The following is a 17,837-nucleotide window of genomic DNA, read 5'->3' as shown; positions in this document are numbered from 1 at the left end:
TACATGTAAATGTAGAATCCACAGGGTTTAAGTCTAGTGATATAGCAGGCCACACTACAGGGTCTCCGCGTCCTACCGAACGTCCGGGAAAGGTGCTGTTGAGGTGTCGGCGAACTGTAATGCGGAAGTGAAGTGGTGCTCCATCACGCAGAAACCACATAACCTTTCGTACTGCCAAAGGCACATTATCAAGCAGCCCAGGCAAAGAAGTCCAGCTAAGCTCCTCCGTCGAGGTACCGTGGAATAATAATGGGTTCAAGTATGTGGTCGCCGAGAATCTCTGCCCACACATTGATGCTGAATCGATGCTGATGAGACGCCTCAACCATCCCTCGAGGACTTTCTGTTGCCCACAGATGATGATTATGCAGAATGATGATGCCAGTCCTGGCAAAGGTTGCTTCGTCGGCAAAGAGGGCTCAGAAATCGTGTAATTGTGATGGTCTGGTGAAAAAACCATCGACAAAATCCTCCCCGTGGATAGGAATCCGCTGCTGATAATCTTTGCACTCGTTGCAGGTGATAGGGTAGCAGCGGTTGCCATGCGAGGTGCATATAATTGTACTCTGACTTACACCACCATGCTGGTAGGCCACCTGCCTCGAGCATGTACTAGGGTTCGTATCAATATCCTGGAGAACCCGCTCCTCGAAATCTGGTGTACGTACAGTGTCCGCCGTCTCCCTGCACGTCTGAAAGGACCCATGATCACACAAACGCCCGAAAAGTACTTGAAATGTTGTGTGATGTCGTTGGTGCCTGTGAGATACTTGTTCTGGTATAGCCATGCTACCTCTCGACCGTTTCCACCTGCTTGACCATATTCTCGACAGGAATACCGGACCATTCTGCTGCTTACAGTACGCTGCGTCCATCACACAGCCTACAAAAGACTAGGAACACACGGAACGTGGTCAGAGGAACTTTACTTCGTCAGCGCCATCTGCTGCGCCAACGATGCAGTTCCGTACACATATTCATAAGACTTTTTTCATCCATTTTCAGCCGGGAATCCGTCCCTGCAGTTTATTTTATTAATCTTCACGATGCATATACGGCGGTGCAAAAGTACTGTACACACTTGTTGGGTGTAATGTATGCATCAGAACAAGAGTAAAATGCTAAACAAAGTTTTGTCTGAAACTACTGTGTTTCCGAGTTATGATGCACAATGTCATTTTGTGTATCTCTCTACACTGCTTGGCACGAAATGCCTTTATTTACTGACTTCGGAGTGGTCCGTTGTACTCTCTGGCGCTGTTGTAGTGTAGCGTCTTTTACGGCGCAGCAGTAGGCAATGCACGAGCAGCAAGATGACAGTATATGGAGTTTCACAGCTGTGGCAGGCGTTTAAAGAAATACGCCATTCGTGGTGCGCAGCAGTTAGGTCGGCCCCAAATGAACGAAGTGGGTGTTGAGAACATCCTGACAATGGTAGACGAGATCCGACCATAAACCCCCACCGTGTAAGTGGCACTGTAGGGGTTCCTCAACTGCATAGCGCCTGCTTCAGAGGCAGCAGCTGCATATATTTCACCTGCAGAAGGTACAGCAGCTGACACGTTTAGACTACCCTAGACGTCATAATTTCCGTCAGTGGTTACTCGAGCGCCCAGTTACTGATCCACTGTTCGGTCGTCGGGTATTGTGGACGAGAGCCTGTTTACCCTTGCGGGTACCATGAATGCTCATAACTTGCGCGTGTGAGCATATGACAACAGTCACAGGACTACAGTACAGGATATCGACATTGTTTTAAAGTGAACATTTCGTGTGGTATGGTGGACCACTAGTTACTCATACCGCATGTTATTCCACAGCACCTGATTGGCAGAGTGTATCGACAATTTTTGGAACATGAATTGGTGGACTGCTTCATGATGTCCCATTCGCAACAAGAACCAATGTATTCTTTATGCACGACAGTGCCCCTGCACATTTCAGTCGGCAGGCAAGATCGTATCTCAACGTTGATTATACCGTCACAGAGGGCCAATTGCTTCGCCCGCCAGCTCTCCGGATGTTAACCTTGTGAACGTGTATCTTTGGGCCTGTCTCGAGGAGCTCGCGTATGGATGTAGCACAACAGCAGCAGCAAATTGAAAATGACTGTGAAATGTTCAGAATGAGATGAATGGGAACTCCAGCATTCCAAGAGCAGTAAGACGCCGTGCTCGTCATTGTCTTCATCTACATGGACAACTTTTTGATGTCCGTGTTCTGTGGTAAATGTACAATATACTTTATTTTGATCCACACATTACACCCACGAACCGCGCTTAGATACTTTTGAAACGCCCTGTTTAAAATATACACTAGTGCCCAAAATTAAAGCAAGAAACGGGAATTTTGCAAGGCTACGTTTATTCTGCTACAAAACAGTATAAACAGGTGATAGTAAAGTAGAAACAATGTAAAGAATACGGAACGTAAACAACTGCAACATGCATAACGGTAGATTAAAATGTTCTTCGTTTCTTCCAACTTAACGGATCTGCACATATTTTCTGACAACTGGTTAATGTGCTCAGTATGGAGTGTGACCACCTCTGCATTCTGACAACAACGGGCATGCTGTGAACGATGTCATCAATTTCATGTTAAGGCAATACTGCCCATTCTTCCTGCAGAGCTGCTCGCAAGTCTTGGAGAGTGGTTGGTGGTCACTGGCGCGATGCAGTGCAATATCTTCCGTTTAAAAGGAAACATCAACTGCCCGTGTCTATGGGGTCGCGCATTATCGTCCACCAAAACTAAATCTGGGCCAACAGCACCTCGAAACAATCTCACATGAGGTTCCAAGGTCTCGTCACGATACCTGACAGCAGTTGCACCTTGCCGATTCACCCAAACCATTTCATGATGATGTGTTCGAGTAGTCAACAAAATCCCTGCTCACACCATTAGGGATCCTCCTCGATACTGGTCCCTTTCCACAATGTCTGGGTTTCCCAATAGTGTTCCGCGTTCCCCCATAAGCGAATACGTCGACAATCACTCTCCAGACAAAATCGGGACTGATCTCTGAAAAGAACATTGGCCCGCTGTTCAACCGTCCAGGTGGGATGTTGTCGACTCCACTCTAGACATTCCTCTCTGTGAACATGCATCAGAGGTACACATACAGCAGGTCTCCGACAATAAAGGCCACTCTGCCGAAGTATTCTGCACACCGTTCTGACTCGATGCAACATACACTACTGGCCATTAAAATTGCTACACCAACAAGAAATGCGGATGATAAACGGGTATTCGTTGGACAAATATATTATACTAGAACTGACATGTGATTACATTTTCACGCAATTTGGGTGCATAATTCCTGAGAAATCAGTACCCAGAACAACCACCTGATACGCCTGGGCATTGAGTCAAACAGAGCTTGGATGGCGTTTACAGGTACAGCTGCCCATGCAACTCCAACACGATATCACAGTTCATCAACAGTAGTGACTGGCGTATTGTGACGAGCCAGTTGCTCGGCCACCATTGACCAGACGTTTTCAGTTGGTGAGAGATCAGGAGAATGTGCTGGCCAGGGCAGTAGTCGAACATTTTCTGTATCCAGGAAGGCCCGTACAGGACCTGGAACATGCGGTCGTGCATTATCCTGCTCAAATGTAGGGTTTCGCAGGGATTGAATGAAGAGTACAGCCACGGGTCGTAACACATCTGAAATGTAATGTCCACTGTTCAAAGTGCCGTCAACGCGAACAAGAGGTGACCGAGACGTGTAACCAATGGCACCCCATACCATCGCGCCGGATGATACGCCAGTATGGCGATGACGAATACACGCTTACAATGTGCGTTCACCGTGATGTCACCAAACACGGATGTGACCATCATGATGCTGTAAACACAACCTGGATTCATCCGAAAAAATGACGTTTTGCCATTCGTGCACCCAGGTTCGTCGTTGAGTACATGCTGTGATGCAGCGTCAAGGGTAACCGCAGCCACGGTCTCCGAGCTGACAGTCCATGCTGCTGCAAACGTCGTCGAACTGTTCGTGCAGATGGTTGTTGTCTTGCAAACGTCCCCATCTGTTGACTCAGGGATCGAGACGTGGCTGCACGACCCATTACAGCCATGCGGATAAGATACCTGTCATTTCGACTGCTAGTGATACGAGGCCGTTGGGATCCAGCACGGCGTTCCGTATTACCCTCCTGAACCCACTGATTCCATATTCTGCTAACAGTCATTGGCTCTCGACCAACGCAAGCAGCAATGTCGCGATACGATAAACCGCAATCGCGAAAGGCTACATCCGACCTTTATCAAAGTCGGAAACGTGATGGTACGCATTTATCCTCCTTACACGAGGCATCACAACCAAGTTTCACCAGGCAACGCCGGTCAGCTGCTGTTTGTGTATGAGAAATCGGTTGGAAACTTTCCTCATGTCAGCACGTCGTAGGTGTCGCCACCGGCGCCAACCTTGTGTGAATGCTCTGAACAGCTAATCATTTGCATATCACAGCATATTCCTCCTGTACGTTAAATTTCGCGTCTGTAGCACGTCATCTTCGTGGTGTAGCAATTTTAATGGCCATTAGTGTATTTAGTGGATGTTGCGAGGTCAGATGACAGTTGCCGTGCGGTACCGTCGTGGCGTTACAGCCAAATAACGATCCTCTCTTTCTAATGTTACACGTGGTAAGCCCTGCCTTGGTCTTCGGGATAGAGTTTCGATCTGTATAAACTTTGCCAGATCCGAGAAACAACAGAAAGATTCACAATGAGCCTTCAGGCCACATCAGTTTGCGACTGTCCTGCTTCTATTCTTCCTCTGGCCCTCCACAGCAGCGAAGTCTTCTCTGTGCCAAACTGCAACGTCTGTGACTGCATACGCAGCGACTGTGAATGTGAGATTACCCGGCAAACATGACCCCGTTTGATAGATGCTCTGACATCATCGTCGGCATTGTTGTCAGTTCACCAGAATGCCTTCTTTCGTGCAGAACACAATCTTACGGACATCTGTTGACAGTTTGTATGATTACATAGTGATTTAGACACAGGACGGGGAAATAGTCGTTTTAATTTTGGACACCAATGTATATGGCATTACCTGTGTCTACTTTTTGCAGCCGCGTAGAAATGCCAGTCGTTTGCATACGCTATCTCGAAGTACACTTCACGCTAAGGTGAGGTCTTCGTGGTGCTGCAGTTTTACCGGCCAGCAGTACACATTAGCCACAGTAGAGCGGCTCGTTTAGACGTAAGAAATAAATGAAAGCTTCCAAACAGGGCGCGTCTCGTGCTAGAGGTGACACGACGGCGAGGCGTCACGCGAGGCGGAATGCGCGGCCGCGAAGACACGTGGCCGCCAACAAGTGGTTTGTGAGTGGCGCGGCGCGGCACGCAGAGTTGGCAGCGTCGCCCTTTGTGCGCGCCGACGTGACGAGCGTCGCAACGCCACGGCCACGGCGGCGCGTCCGCTGCCAACTTTCCTCGCGGCGGCACGCACTCGCCACCGGACCCTCGCCGTTCCCACGGCCTCTCCTCCCCCCAGGCACCGCTCCTACCTTCAGCCAAATTTTCTGCTATTTAGCCCGACTTTCGCCCCTAGCAGTGACTCGCGAATATTAAAACTGCACATTGCTTAATGTGACGTTCTTACAGGGTGACAATTATTGAACTATATGAAATAAAATCGTCACAACTTCTGAACGGTCCGCGTTAGGACGTTAAAACTGCACGGTTGGCCGCGGGGCACGATGGGAATTGCTATGCGCATGCACGGTTTGGTTTAACGACGAAGCCCATTTTTACACTACTGGCCATTCAAATTGCTACAGACGCGAAATATAACCGACAGGAAGAAGATGCTGTGATGTGCGAATCATTAGCGTTTCACAGCATTCACCCAAGGTTGGCGCCTGTGGCGACACCTACAACGTGCTGACATGAGGACAGCAGTTGACCGGCGTTGCCTGGTGAAACGTTATTGTGGTGCCTCATGTAAGGAGGGGAAATGCGTACCATCACGTTTCCGACTTTGATAAAGGTCGGATTGTAGCCTATCGCGATTGTTGTTTATCGTATCGCGACATTGCTGCTCGCGTTGGTCGAGATCCAATGACTGTTATGGAATCGGTGGGTTCAGGAGGGTAATACGGAACGCCGTGCTGGACCCCAACGGCCTCGTATCACTAGCAGTCGAGATGACAGGCATCTTATCCGCATGGCTGTAAGGGATCGTGCAGCCACGTCTCGATCCCTGAGTCAACAGATGGGGACGTTTGCAAGACAACAACCATCTGCACGAACAGTTCGACGACGTTTGCAGCAGCATGGACTGTCAGCTCGGAGATCGTGGCTGCGGCTACCCTTGACGCTGCATCATAGACAGGAGCGCCTGCGGTGGTGTACTCAACGACGAACCTGGGTGCACGAATGGCAAAGCGTCATTTTTTCGGATGAATCCAGGTTCTGTTTACAGCATCATGATGGTGGCATCCGTGTTTGGCGATATCGCGGTGAACGCACATTGGAAGCGTGTATTCGTCATCGCCATACTGGAGTATCACCCGGCGTGATGGTATGGGGTGCCATTAGTTACACGTCTCAATTACCTCTTGTTCGCATTGACGGCACTTTGAACAGTGGACGTCACATTTCAGATGTGTTACGACCCGTGGCTCTACCCTCATTCGATCCCTGCGAAATCCTACATTTCAGCAGGATAATGCACGACCGCATGTTGCAGGTCCTGTACGGGCCTTTCTGGATACAGAAAATGTTCGACTGCTGCCCTGGCCAGCACATTCTCCAGATCTCGCACCAATTGAAAACGTTTCGTCAATGGTGGCGGAGCAACTGGCTCGTCAGAATACGCCAGTCACTACTCTTGATGAGCTGTGGTATCGTGTTGAAGCTGAATGGGCAGCTGTGCCTGTACACGCCATGCAAGCTCTGTTTGACTCAATGCCCAGGCGTATCAAGGCCGTTATTATGGCCAGAGGGGGTTGTTCTGGGTACTGATTTCTCAAGATCTATGCACCCAATTTGTGTGAAAATGTAATCGCATGTCAGTTCTAGTTTAATATATCTGTCCAATGAATACCGGTTTATCATCTTCATTTCTTCTTGGTGTAGCAATTTTAATGGCCAGTAGTGTATTTGGGCGGGTTCGTCAATAATCAAAAGTGGTGCATTTGGGGGAACTGAGAATCCGCATTTCGATCGGAATAATCGGTGCGATATTCCTTGATGCCACGGTGACTACCGAACGGTACGTGAAGGTTTTGGAAGATGATTTCATCCCCATTATCCAAAGTGACCCTGACTTCGACAAGCTGTGGTTCATACAAGACGGAGATCAACCTCATCGAAGCAGAAGAGCGCTTGATGTCATGGAGGAGAAATTTGAGGACTGCATTCTGGCTCTGGGATACCCAGAGGCCACTGGCATGGGCCTCGATTGGCCGTCATATTCTTCAGATCTGAACAAATGCGACACCTTTTTGTGGGGCTACATTAAAGACAAGGTGTACAGCAATAATCCCAAAGCCATTGCTGAGCTGAAAACAGTCATTCAGGATAACACCGACAGCAATTCAGCGGGTCAGGCAGAATTTCGTTATTCGTCTGCGCTACATCATCGCCAATGACGGCAGGCATATCGAACGTGTCATAACCTAAATCTGCATATATGTAGCGACGTTCAGATGTTGAATAAAATGTGTGCATGCCGTAGTTTGTAACTAATTTCAGTTTTTTTCATGTAGTTCAATAATTGTCATCAGTACACGCATCACAGTCCTTCCACTCTTTTTTTATTTGGGCTGCTGAGCTAGCTGCTACTCATACGTGTCACCTCGTAATAAAACAAATGATTAGTTATACTTGAAACAATTTAGGCAAAGTGAATATTTTAACATTCGCCATTTGTTATACTAAATCTGTTACAAACAATGACAGTTCTTCTCGATTCTCAGTTCGCCTCCGTAGCTGAGTGACCAGCGTACATGGCTGCCGTGCAGAGGACATGAGTTCAATCCCGTTACTGCCGAGGATTTTTCCATGGTGAGAGGTCAGGTATGGGGTGTACTCAGCATTGTAATGCCAACTGAGGAGCTACTTGAGGAGAGATCGTGGCTGCAAGATCCGGAAAGTTGGCAAAACGGCAGGGAGGGCAGTGCGCTGACCACAAGGCCCTTCATTTCGCATCCCTATGACGCCGAATGGCAGAGAATAACAAGGCAGTTGGTCGACATCCCTTGAGCCTTCAGAGCATGTAAGATCAGCTCGTTTTTCTAGTGTCTTGTAGACTGGACGCAAATCTTGTAGAGCATATTTGCATTGCCTACCTTACGTGAAGTACAACCAATCATTCAATACTGTTATCTGTGGAAGTATATTACCAATAGCCATCTCAACAGCTGAAAGCAAAAAAAGAATGGAAAAGTAGATGTTTATATAAGATTTGGTGACCGTGACAGGACTGCCACAGATTAAGGGAAAGAATGCTATTCTTCTTTTAATATATTTTTCATTCTTTATTAGTGACAAGTGAAAATATATCATTACTGTAGACATATTTTGCTCAAGTGAGAGAGTGCCTAATCAAATATAAAAGATATGTAACGAAAAAGTAACGATGCATAGTGCTACTTTAAAACCAGGAAATTAAATTGTATTGTGTTGCAGACTGCATAGTTTTCTGTTCAGTCTTTTCAGACACGGAAATGGAGTGGATCTACAGCAACCTGAGAAACATAGTGCAATAAAAACACAGGCTTCTGTGGCAATTATCAATGACGTTATAAGCTCTTGGATTTAGTGCCCCATCTCTGGGGGAAAAAAATTACATGATATCGAAACATGTACTATTAATACAAATTTGTTAAGGCTTTCGTGGCCACTTGTTGACAAACTGCCTATTGGCTTCTGTCTCGGGTTCTTCGGCCGACGTTCATCTAATGATTTTTCTGACGTTTCGCCAGCACGAGTGGCTGGCATTGTCAAAGCTTCACCCTCCATTGCCGGCAATGGAGGGTGAAGCTTTGAAAATGCCAGCCACTCGTGCTGGCGAAACGTCAGAAAAATCATTAGATGAACGTCGGCCGAAGAACCCGAGACAGAAGCCAATAGGCAGTTTGTCATGTACTATTAACTTCAAGATAACAAGTTTTTGGCACTGAAAAGCGTTACAAACGACTTTTCTTAAGAGAGCCACACGGTTCAACCTTATGACCTCTCTGTTATCGGCATATGCCATCTAGTAAATGTTATTTATATTATCAGTAGTTGGTGCCCCACAATTTGCAGATTTTTGGCAAAAATCGTGTTGCACACAATCAGCTGCTACGAAAATCTTTATTATAGCTACTAATTTCGATTTTTATTGTCCACCATCATGCAAAAGTAGTTTTTCAATTACAACATCTATGTGGATAAATACATGACGTTCCATTTGATTTTATATACCCTGAAAACGCCAAGTGAAAAGCAAAAGACAATATAGAAACTTTTAACATTGTTCATCACGTTATTCATACAATAATACATTGCATCCGACATCTGCAGACTTGTTAAATGTTCAACTACCATTGCCACCGATAATCAACAAATCTAGGTATCCAACCATATGAGGGCATGTGGTCACTGTCGAGAAGGGACTAAGACTTCGGAATAATATAAAGTAGATAAATCCTAGACTACTTGAAAGCTTCATACACAACTGTTCAGCCCTCATTCTCACAACACCAATCAAAACTGTTCTCTCACAACACCAATCAAAACAGTTCAGCCCTCATTTTCACAACAGCAATGAGGAGGTAGTATGTTGTCGTTTTTATAGTTGTACTCTTATAATTCCTTAATGGAGCTCTCCAAACTATTCTTTCCCATTCAAATTATACTACTAAGCACTTTTATCTCCGGTTTGATACTGTATCTCTTCATTACTTATCTGATCTACCCACCCAATCTTCAGCATTCTTTTGTAACACCACACTTCAAAAGCTTGAATTCTCTTATTGTCTCGACTGTTTATCATCTACATTTCACTTCCGCACAAGGCCGCACTCCAGACAAACACCTTGAGAGAGGACTTCCTAGCACTTAAATTTATATTGGAAAAGACACAGCAGCCCCCACGAGCAGCAGCACTGTGGGGTTTATAGCTTCCCAGCTCATACAGGAGCTGAGATACAGGCAAAAACGTGTTTTTTCGTAGCCCCTGCCACATAGGCTGCCCTGCATGATGGGCATGTTGATACTGGATCAACATAGAGTAGTTCCTAAAATCAGCCCCCTACATACAGACAGAAGCGAGCAGGGAACTTCAGTTTATATACAGAGAGAAGTTTTACGCATTACACTGAGAAAGTTTGTTTCTCAATTTAACTTCGACAAATTTCGTGAACTGATGTATCAGTGTTAGTTATCAGATATCAAAAATAGACAGTCGGTGACGTATTGAGGTACTACGCTGAACATACGCCTGAATGGTATTTAGACGAAGTGTCGATAATGACGGCGGGGAACTTTAATTTACAGCTTGCATAGAAGGAAAATATAAGTTCTCATGTTAATAATGCAAGTTCTTTCAGTCCTTTAAAAGAATACTGTCCACTCACTGTTACAGAACACCACACAGTATCTGTTATACGAAAGCGAAGAAAGGAACAATTTCGCTGCTACTTCTAGTCGTTGCAGCTGGAAGTGTGCACCAGCTGTAGCTGCCGACAGTTTATTGCCTACATATTTCGTTGAAACTGTTCAACATAGCAGCAACAGAGCTCAGTCTGGTATTAGCCTCTGTGAAAAGAAGACGCACGGGAGTTTACAACATGGACTGCAATATGGCACTAACTTTTCTCTTGGAAGGGGAAATTATCGATATGCTAACAAGCTCTAACAGCGCTTCCTAAACTCTCCAAAGCATAATCCTTGGCAAGTACATATCTGAAATTATTATATTACTAAGTATACATAACATGATAACTACACACTCTAATAGTGGATCCTCATCGTTATCGTCAAAACTTTTCTTTGACCTTATAACTGAAATAGGATGTGATGTGTATGGTATTTAATGATAGTCGCAGCATGACTGCCAGATTTCAGCACCTGCTACAGCGAATCGGTGACATCACGATAACTGATTGTCGAGTAGTTCCTGTGACAACTGGTTCGTTGCTTTGCCTGACAACAGTAGTCAATTGCCAGCTGTCACTGTCTGCCGCAAAGGTGAGTGAAATAGTACTTAGGTATACCGTGACTCCCGACTATGATGTAGCTTCGGGTGCTCGACTATCAGCAGGAACTAATAACAACGCGCACAGAAGTAATTATGCAGTCACTATTCCCGTGCTCCACACACCGAATGGAATAGTGGGAAACCTAACATGTGATGCGATGGCAGCGCCCTCTGCTAAGTAGTTTGCAGATTATATATGTCTATGTAAAAACATTGCTAGTTGGCAGCTTAATAACGGAATTTGTGTTCCACAACCCAGTTGGTGGCTTGTGTGGATGTTAAACGTCAGCAGACATTGGTAGTCGCTGATTCATCGTCTAAAGCCAAACTCAAACGGGTTGTGAATTCGAATGTCAGCGAGAAACGTGACGAGTATCTGACGTCAGAGAGTGGAAAACGGACGTTGTGGAGTCTCCTTGAATTATTGAGCAATACAAAGCATTTCATGTATTCCGAAAGCGCATTCGAACGTAGACCGACGAAATGGACGAACGCCACGTACGTAAAATACAGGTTACTTCTAGTTTTAAGTAAATAAAAAGCATCACCGCTGCTTGAATATGGAGAGAATTATATGTATAGACATGCGGATTTAAAACAGAACAGTTCCTGTATATAGATAAAACTACAAATAACCACAATAAAGAACGTCGCGCGAAGACTCTATCGCGTTTCTTTTAGAAAATGAAAAACTAGTTTCCGCTTCTCCACTTCAAGAACATGTGTGTAGTTCGCGTGCATGGCCTGTGGCGGTCGCATTGATCACGTCGCGGTACACGTACCGTATGAACAAGTGATCGTGCAGCAGCGTGGTGGGGACCACGGCTGTGCGCCGTATGCTGAATACCACTTCCCGTGTGAAGGCGGCTTAAGCAGTAGTAGCCTGGTCCGCTTCAGAGGCCGGAGTGATGAGCGCGGCAGGGCAGGGCAGAGCGAGTACTTACCGCGCAGCGCCTTCATGTGGGCGACGGCCATGCGCAGGATGGTGAGCTTGTCGGGCTTGCGCGCCAGCGCCGAGCACGTGGGCACCATGTCCGACAGCTCCGTGATGTACGCTGTCATCTTGTTCCGCCGACGGCGCTCAATCTCGCAGTGATTCTCCCTGCAGTAGAACGGCAACAAGACGCACGCGGTAAACGCAGTAATTCAACAAAAAACAACAACAATAACAGCAACACAATCAATTAACTACAAATCGGTTCAGCTTTTTATACCTCTTTTACTTTTACTACTACACCAAAAGCTACACGATTTGAAACTTGCCGCGTTCCATCGATCACAGTTTCCTTCACCTCACCCTTCTTATCTGGCAAAAAAATATACGAAAATCCGTCATATTTGGCTGTCTCGAAATCCAAGGAATGTAGACATTAGAAAGGACCTTAAACAAGAAAGTATGAGAGAAGAAATTAAAAAAAGAGATTAAGATGGTATGGGGATGTTAAGATGATGCATAGGCAGAGACTCCCCAAAATTATGGAAGAACTAAAGATGGATGGGAAAAGATCTAGAGGGCGCCTAAGAACACGGTGGAAAATTGGAGTGAGAATATCTGTGGAAAGGAGAGGTGTGACCTGGCAGCAAGTGTAGGAAGAAAAGTGGTCGAAGGACAGAGCCAAATGGACAGGACTCGTCAGCACCCAGAGCCGGCATTAGCTGGAGCGGGATCCGGATATAGACAGAAATCCAAAGATTTGGATTGGTTATTGCATTGCTGGCTTGGTTCAAATGGCTCTGAGCACTATGCGACTTAACTTCTGAGGTCATCAGTCACCTAGAACTTAGAACTAATTAAACCTAACTAACCTCAGAACATCACACACATCCATGCTCGAGGCAGGATTCGAACCTGCGACCGTAGCGGTCGCTCGGCTCCAGACTGTAGCGCCTAGAACCGCACGGCCACTCCGGCCGGCTACTACATTGCTCTTCAAGCTACAAGCCTACGCACTCTCAGTTAACTTTATAGCTTTCTTTTCCGCCGCCGCACTATCACCCATACCAGCCGCCGAATTTTTCATCCTATTGCCCTGTTCCAGTCCCAAACAGAACGAGGAAAAATGACTGCCTATATGCCTCTGTACGAGCCCTTATCTCCCTTATCTTATCTTTCTGGTCTTTCCGCGAAATATAGGTTGGCGGCAGTAAAACTGTACTGCAGTCAGCCTCAAATGCTGGTTCTCTAAATTTCCTCAGTAGCGATTCACGAAAAGAACGCCTCCTTTCCTCCAGAGACTCCCACCCGAGTTCCTGAAGCATTTCCGTAACACTCGCGTGATGATCAAAGCTACCAGTAACAAATCTAGCAGCCCGCCTCTGAATTGCTTCTATGTCCCCCCTCAATCCGACCTGATAGGGATCCCAAACGTTCGAGCAATACTCAAGAATAGGTCGTATTAGTGTTTTATAAGCGGTCTCCTTTACAGATGAACCACATCTTCCCTGAATTCTACCAATGAACCGAAGACGACTATCCGCCTTCCCCACAACTGCCATTACATGCTTGTCCCACTTCATATCGCTCTGCAATGTTACGTCCAAATATTTAATCGACGTGACTGTGTCAAGTGTAGCGCTTCACGCAGTCGGGGAGGTACCCTCCGCCACGCACCGTATGGTGGATTGCGGAGTATGTATGTAGATGTAGATGTAGATAGATGTAGATGGTGAGCTGTCTTGACGTCCTCCTGTACATTTTGTACACTGCAGACATTCCAAACCCACCACCCCTCTCCACCTTCTCATACAATAAGCTGACAAACCCTCCTACATAGTTACTCATCACACCCTCCAACTCTCCCATGCCTCCCTCCAACGACACTTCTGATCGAGTGGTGTAATACGTGCTAACTACAGGTAAATCCAATGAAACGTCAAGATACCATCTTTGGTCCAACGCTCGGCGATTCTGTCGTTCAGATTTCCACCTCTCCATCGATAGCCACCTAATTTCGCTCACTAACACAATTAAGTATTGAGGGCTACCCTCGACAGAAAATTAATACTGACTGCACACCTTCATACCAACTAAAACAAAGCCCGAAACTGACTAAAACCACTAACTGGCAACATCTGGAGTCTACATAGTTCTACTATCATCCTTACCTATAAATCCCTCATCTGCGCCATTCTAACATCCGCCAATGTTGCTGGATCTCTCCCTCTGCTAATTTCTTTAAATTCTGGGAAGGCATGCATTCCACTTCGCCTTCCGCATCCTCCTTCCTTCCCCAACTCGCATCCTATAGCAGTTCATCTATTTTCACACTTTCTTCTATTCTTGGGGCACCTTCGGACCCAATACACTAATCAGGAAACCCAGTTCCAACACCTGTTATCCCACTCACTATTCACCAATCCAGGTACCCTCTCCCATACGAAACCAATCAGCTGCCGCCACCCAACAATGAAGTCCGTCTCGAGATACAGCCTTTCTTCCAGCCCTTGTCAACAACGCTACACTTTTACTTCATCAATTTTATACAAGGTGTTCGGAAATTGCCGTTACAAACTGTACAAACTTCTAAGACTTGTAGAAGGAAGTGAGTGCATAATAGTTTGAATAGGCTCCCATGTCCTGAAAAGTACCGTTTGAAAACATGTTTGCTAAGGAGGTAAGCAACACGGTAGCCATGACGGGGGGTGGTTACATCGGATCGGCCGATGTCATTGAACGTCTATCCTATCTCTCTGACATTGTTTGAGCCTCATTCACGTGTCAGTGAATAGAGCAACATGGCTGAGTACACGACTGCACAATATACCAATATGATCCTTCTGAATGGCGAAGCTCGCGGTAATGGAAGAGCTGCTCGTCGCCTTTATGGAGATCGTTCGCCACAACATCCGACTCCATCACATACCCTTTTCGCCACAATTATGCAGCGGCTGCGAGAAAGGTTAGCTTCACCGTCACCAGGCGGGACTGTGGTGGTCCAAAGAAACGCCGCACAGCCGAACTGGAAGAAGCCGTACTGCATCACGTTGAAGAGGACCCATCAACGAGAACACGGGCAATTCCTCTGACAGTAATGAATGGAATTATGAAACAACTGGTATAGTGAGTCACGCCTAATCAACTGCTTATAAAAGTGATCGCACTCTTAACATGTTTTCAAATGGTTGTAGCATGGAAACTACACGCAACAAGCGGCTACACGGGTAGCAGGGGTTGTGTGGCGTGGGCTGGGCGGTTTTTTTTAGGTTAGATGGCCTTGGGCAAGTACAGAAAGGGCAACAGCCTCAACGGGTGCGGGGCAAAGTCAGGACATGCGGGGACCAAGCAGCAATCGGTATTGTAGTTGTAAACTGTCGAAGCTGCGTTGGTAAAGTACCGGAACTTCAAGCGCTGATAGAAAGCACTGAAGCTGAAATCGTTATAGGTACAGAAAGCTGGCTGAAGCCAGAGATAAATTCTGCCGAAATTTTTACAAAGGTACAGACGGTGTTTAGAAAGGATAGATTGCATGCAACCGGTGGTGGAGTGTTCGTCGCTGTTAGTAGTAGTTTATCCTGTAGTGAAGTAGAAGTGGATAGTTCCTGTGAATTATTATGGGTGGAGGTTACACTCAACAACCGAGCTAGGTTAACAATTGGCTCCTTTTACCGACCCCCCGACTCAGCAGCATTAGTGGCAGAACAACTGAGAGAAAATTTGGAATACATTTCACATAAATTTTCTCAGCATGTTATAGTCTTAGGTGGAGATTTCAATTTACCAGATATAGACTGGGACACTCAGATGTTTAGGACGGGTGGTAGGGACAGAGCATCGAGTGACATTATACTGAGTGCACATCCGAAAATTACCTCGAGCAATTAAACAGAGAACCGACTCGTGCAGATAACATCTTGGACCTACTGATAACAAACAGACCCGAACTTTTCGACTCTGTAAGCGCAGAACAGGGAATCAGTGATCATAAGGCCGTTGCAGCATCCCTGAATATGGAAGTTAATAGGAATATAAAAAAAGGGAGGAAGGTTTATCTGTTTAGCAAGGGTAATAGAAGGCAGATTTCAGACTACCTAACAGATCAAAACGAAAATTTCTGTTCCGACACTGACAATGTTGAGTGTTTATGGAAAAAGTTCTATGGCAATCGTAAAATGCGTTTTAGACAGGTACGTGCCGAGTAAAACTGTGAGGGACGGGAAAAACCCACCGTGGTACAACAACAAAGTTAGGAAACTACTGCGAAAGCAAAGAGAGCTTCACTCAAAGTTTAAACGCAGCCAAATCTCTCAGACAAACAGAAGCTAAACGATGTCAAAGTTAGCGTAAGGAGGGCTATGCGTGAAGCGTTCAGTGAATTCGAAAGTAAAATTCTATGTACCGACTTGACAGAAAATCCTAGGAAGTTCTGGTCTTACGTTAAATCAGTAAGTGGATCGAAACAGCATATCCAGACACTCCGGGATGATGAAGGCATTGAAACAGAGGATGACACACGTAAAGCTGAAATACTAAACACCTTTTTCCAAAGCTGTTTCACAGAGGAAGACCGCACTGCAGTTCCTTCTCTAAATCCTCGCACAAACGAAAAAATGGCTGACATCGAAATAAGTGTCCAAGGAATAGAAAAGCAACTGGAATCACTCAACAGAGGAAAGTCCGCAGCTCGTGGTCGTGCGGTAGCGTTCTCGCTTCCCACGCCCGGGTTCCCGGGTTCTATTCCCGGCGGGGTCAGGGATTTTCTCTGCCTCGTGATGACTGGGTGTTGCGTGCTGTTCTTAGGTTAGTTAGGTTTAAGTAGTTCTAAGTTCTAGGGGACTGATGATCATAGATGTTAAGTCCCATAGTGCTCAGAGCCACTCAACAGAGGAAAGTCCACTGGACCTGACGGGATACCAATTCGATTCTACACAGAGTACGCGAAAGAACTTGCCCCCATTCTAGCAGCCGTGTACCGCAAGTCTCTAGAGGAACGGAAGGTTCCAAATGATTGGAAAAGAGCACAGGTAGTCCCAGTCTTCAAGAAGGGTCGTCGAGCAGATGCGCAAAACTATAGACCTATATCTCTGACGTCGATCTGTTGTAGAATTTTAGAACATGTTTTTTGCTCGAGTATCATGTCGTTTTTGGAAACCCAGAATCTACTATGTAGGAATCAACATGGATTCCGGAAACAGCGATAGTGTGACACCCAACTCGCTTTATTTGTTCATGAGACCCAGAAAATATTAGATACAGGCTCCCAGGTAGATGCTATTTTCCTTGACTTCCGGAAGGTGTTCGATGCAGTTCCGCACTGTCGCCTGATAAACAAAGTAAGAACCTACGGAATATCAGACCAGCTGTGTGGCTGGATTGAAGAGTTTTTAGCAAACAGAACACAGCATGTTGTTATCAATGGAGAGACGTCTACAGACGTTAAAGTAACCTCTGGCGTGCCACAGGGGAGTGTTATGGGACCATTGCTTTTCACAATATATACAGGGCTATTACAAATGATTGAAGCGATTTCATAAATTCACTGTAGCTCCATTCATTGACATATGGTCACGACACACTACAGATGAGTAGAAAAACTCATAAAGTTTTGTTCGGCTGAAGCCGCACTTCAGGTTTCTGCCGCCAGAGCGCTCGAGAGCGCAGTGAGACAAAATGGCGACAGGA

At 46.0% G+C, this 17,837-nt stretch overlaps 1 protein-coding gene across 4 annotated transcripts in view; it reads right to left on the bottom strand.

The window, feature by feature from the left end:
* The window catches only part of LOC126088561 (aryl hydrocarbon receptor nuclear translocator homolog), a 541,269-nt gene that overhangs the window by 169,007 nt on the left and 354,425 nt on the right, over positions 1-17,837 (bottom strand). For all 4 annotated transcript variants that reach the window (XM_049906748.1, XM_049906747.1, XM_049906745.1 and 1 more), the window contains one exon: positions 12,163-12,324. In XM_049906748.1, coding sequence (XP_049762705.1) covers positions 12,163-12,324 — 162 coding nt within the window. The remainder of the gene's footprint in view (positions 1-12,162; positions 12,325-17,837) is intronic.

Source organism: Schistocerca cancellata, chromosome 6 (assembly GCF_023864275.1).
Source record: "Schistocerca cancellata isolate TAMUIC-IGC-003103 chromosome 6, iqSchCanc2.1, whole genome shotgun sequence".
Taxonomy (NCBI): Eukaryota; Metazoa; Arthropoda; class Insecta; order Orthoptera; family Acrididae; genus Schistocerca; species Schistocerca cancellata.
Note: the sequence above shows the minus strand (reverse complement) of the source record. Positions and strands in the feature narration are given on the sequence as shown.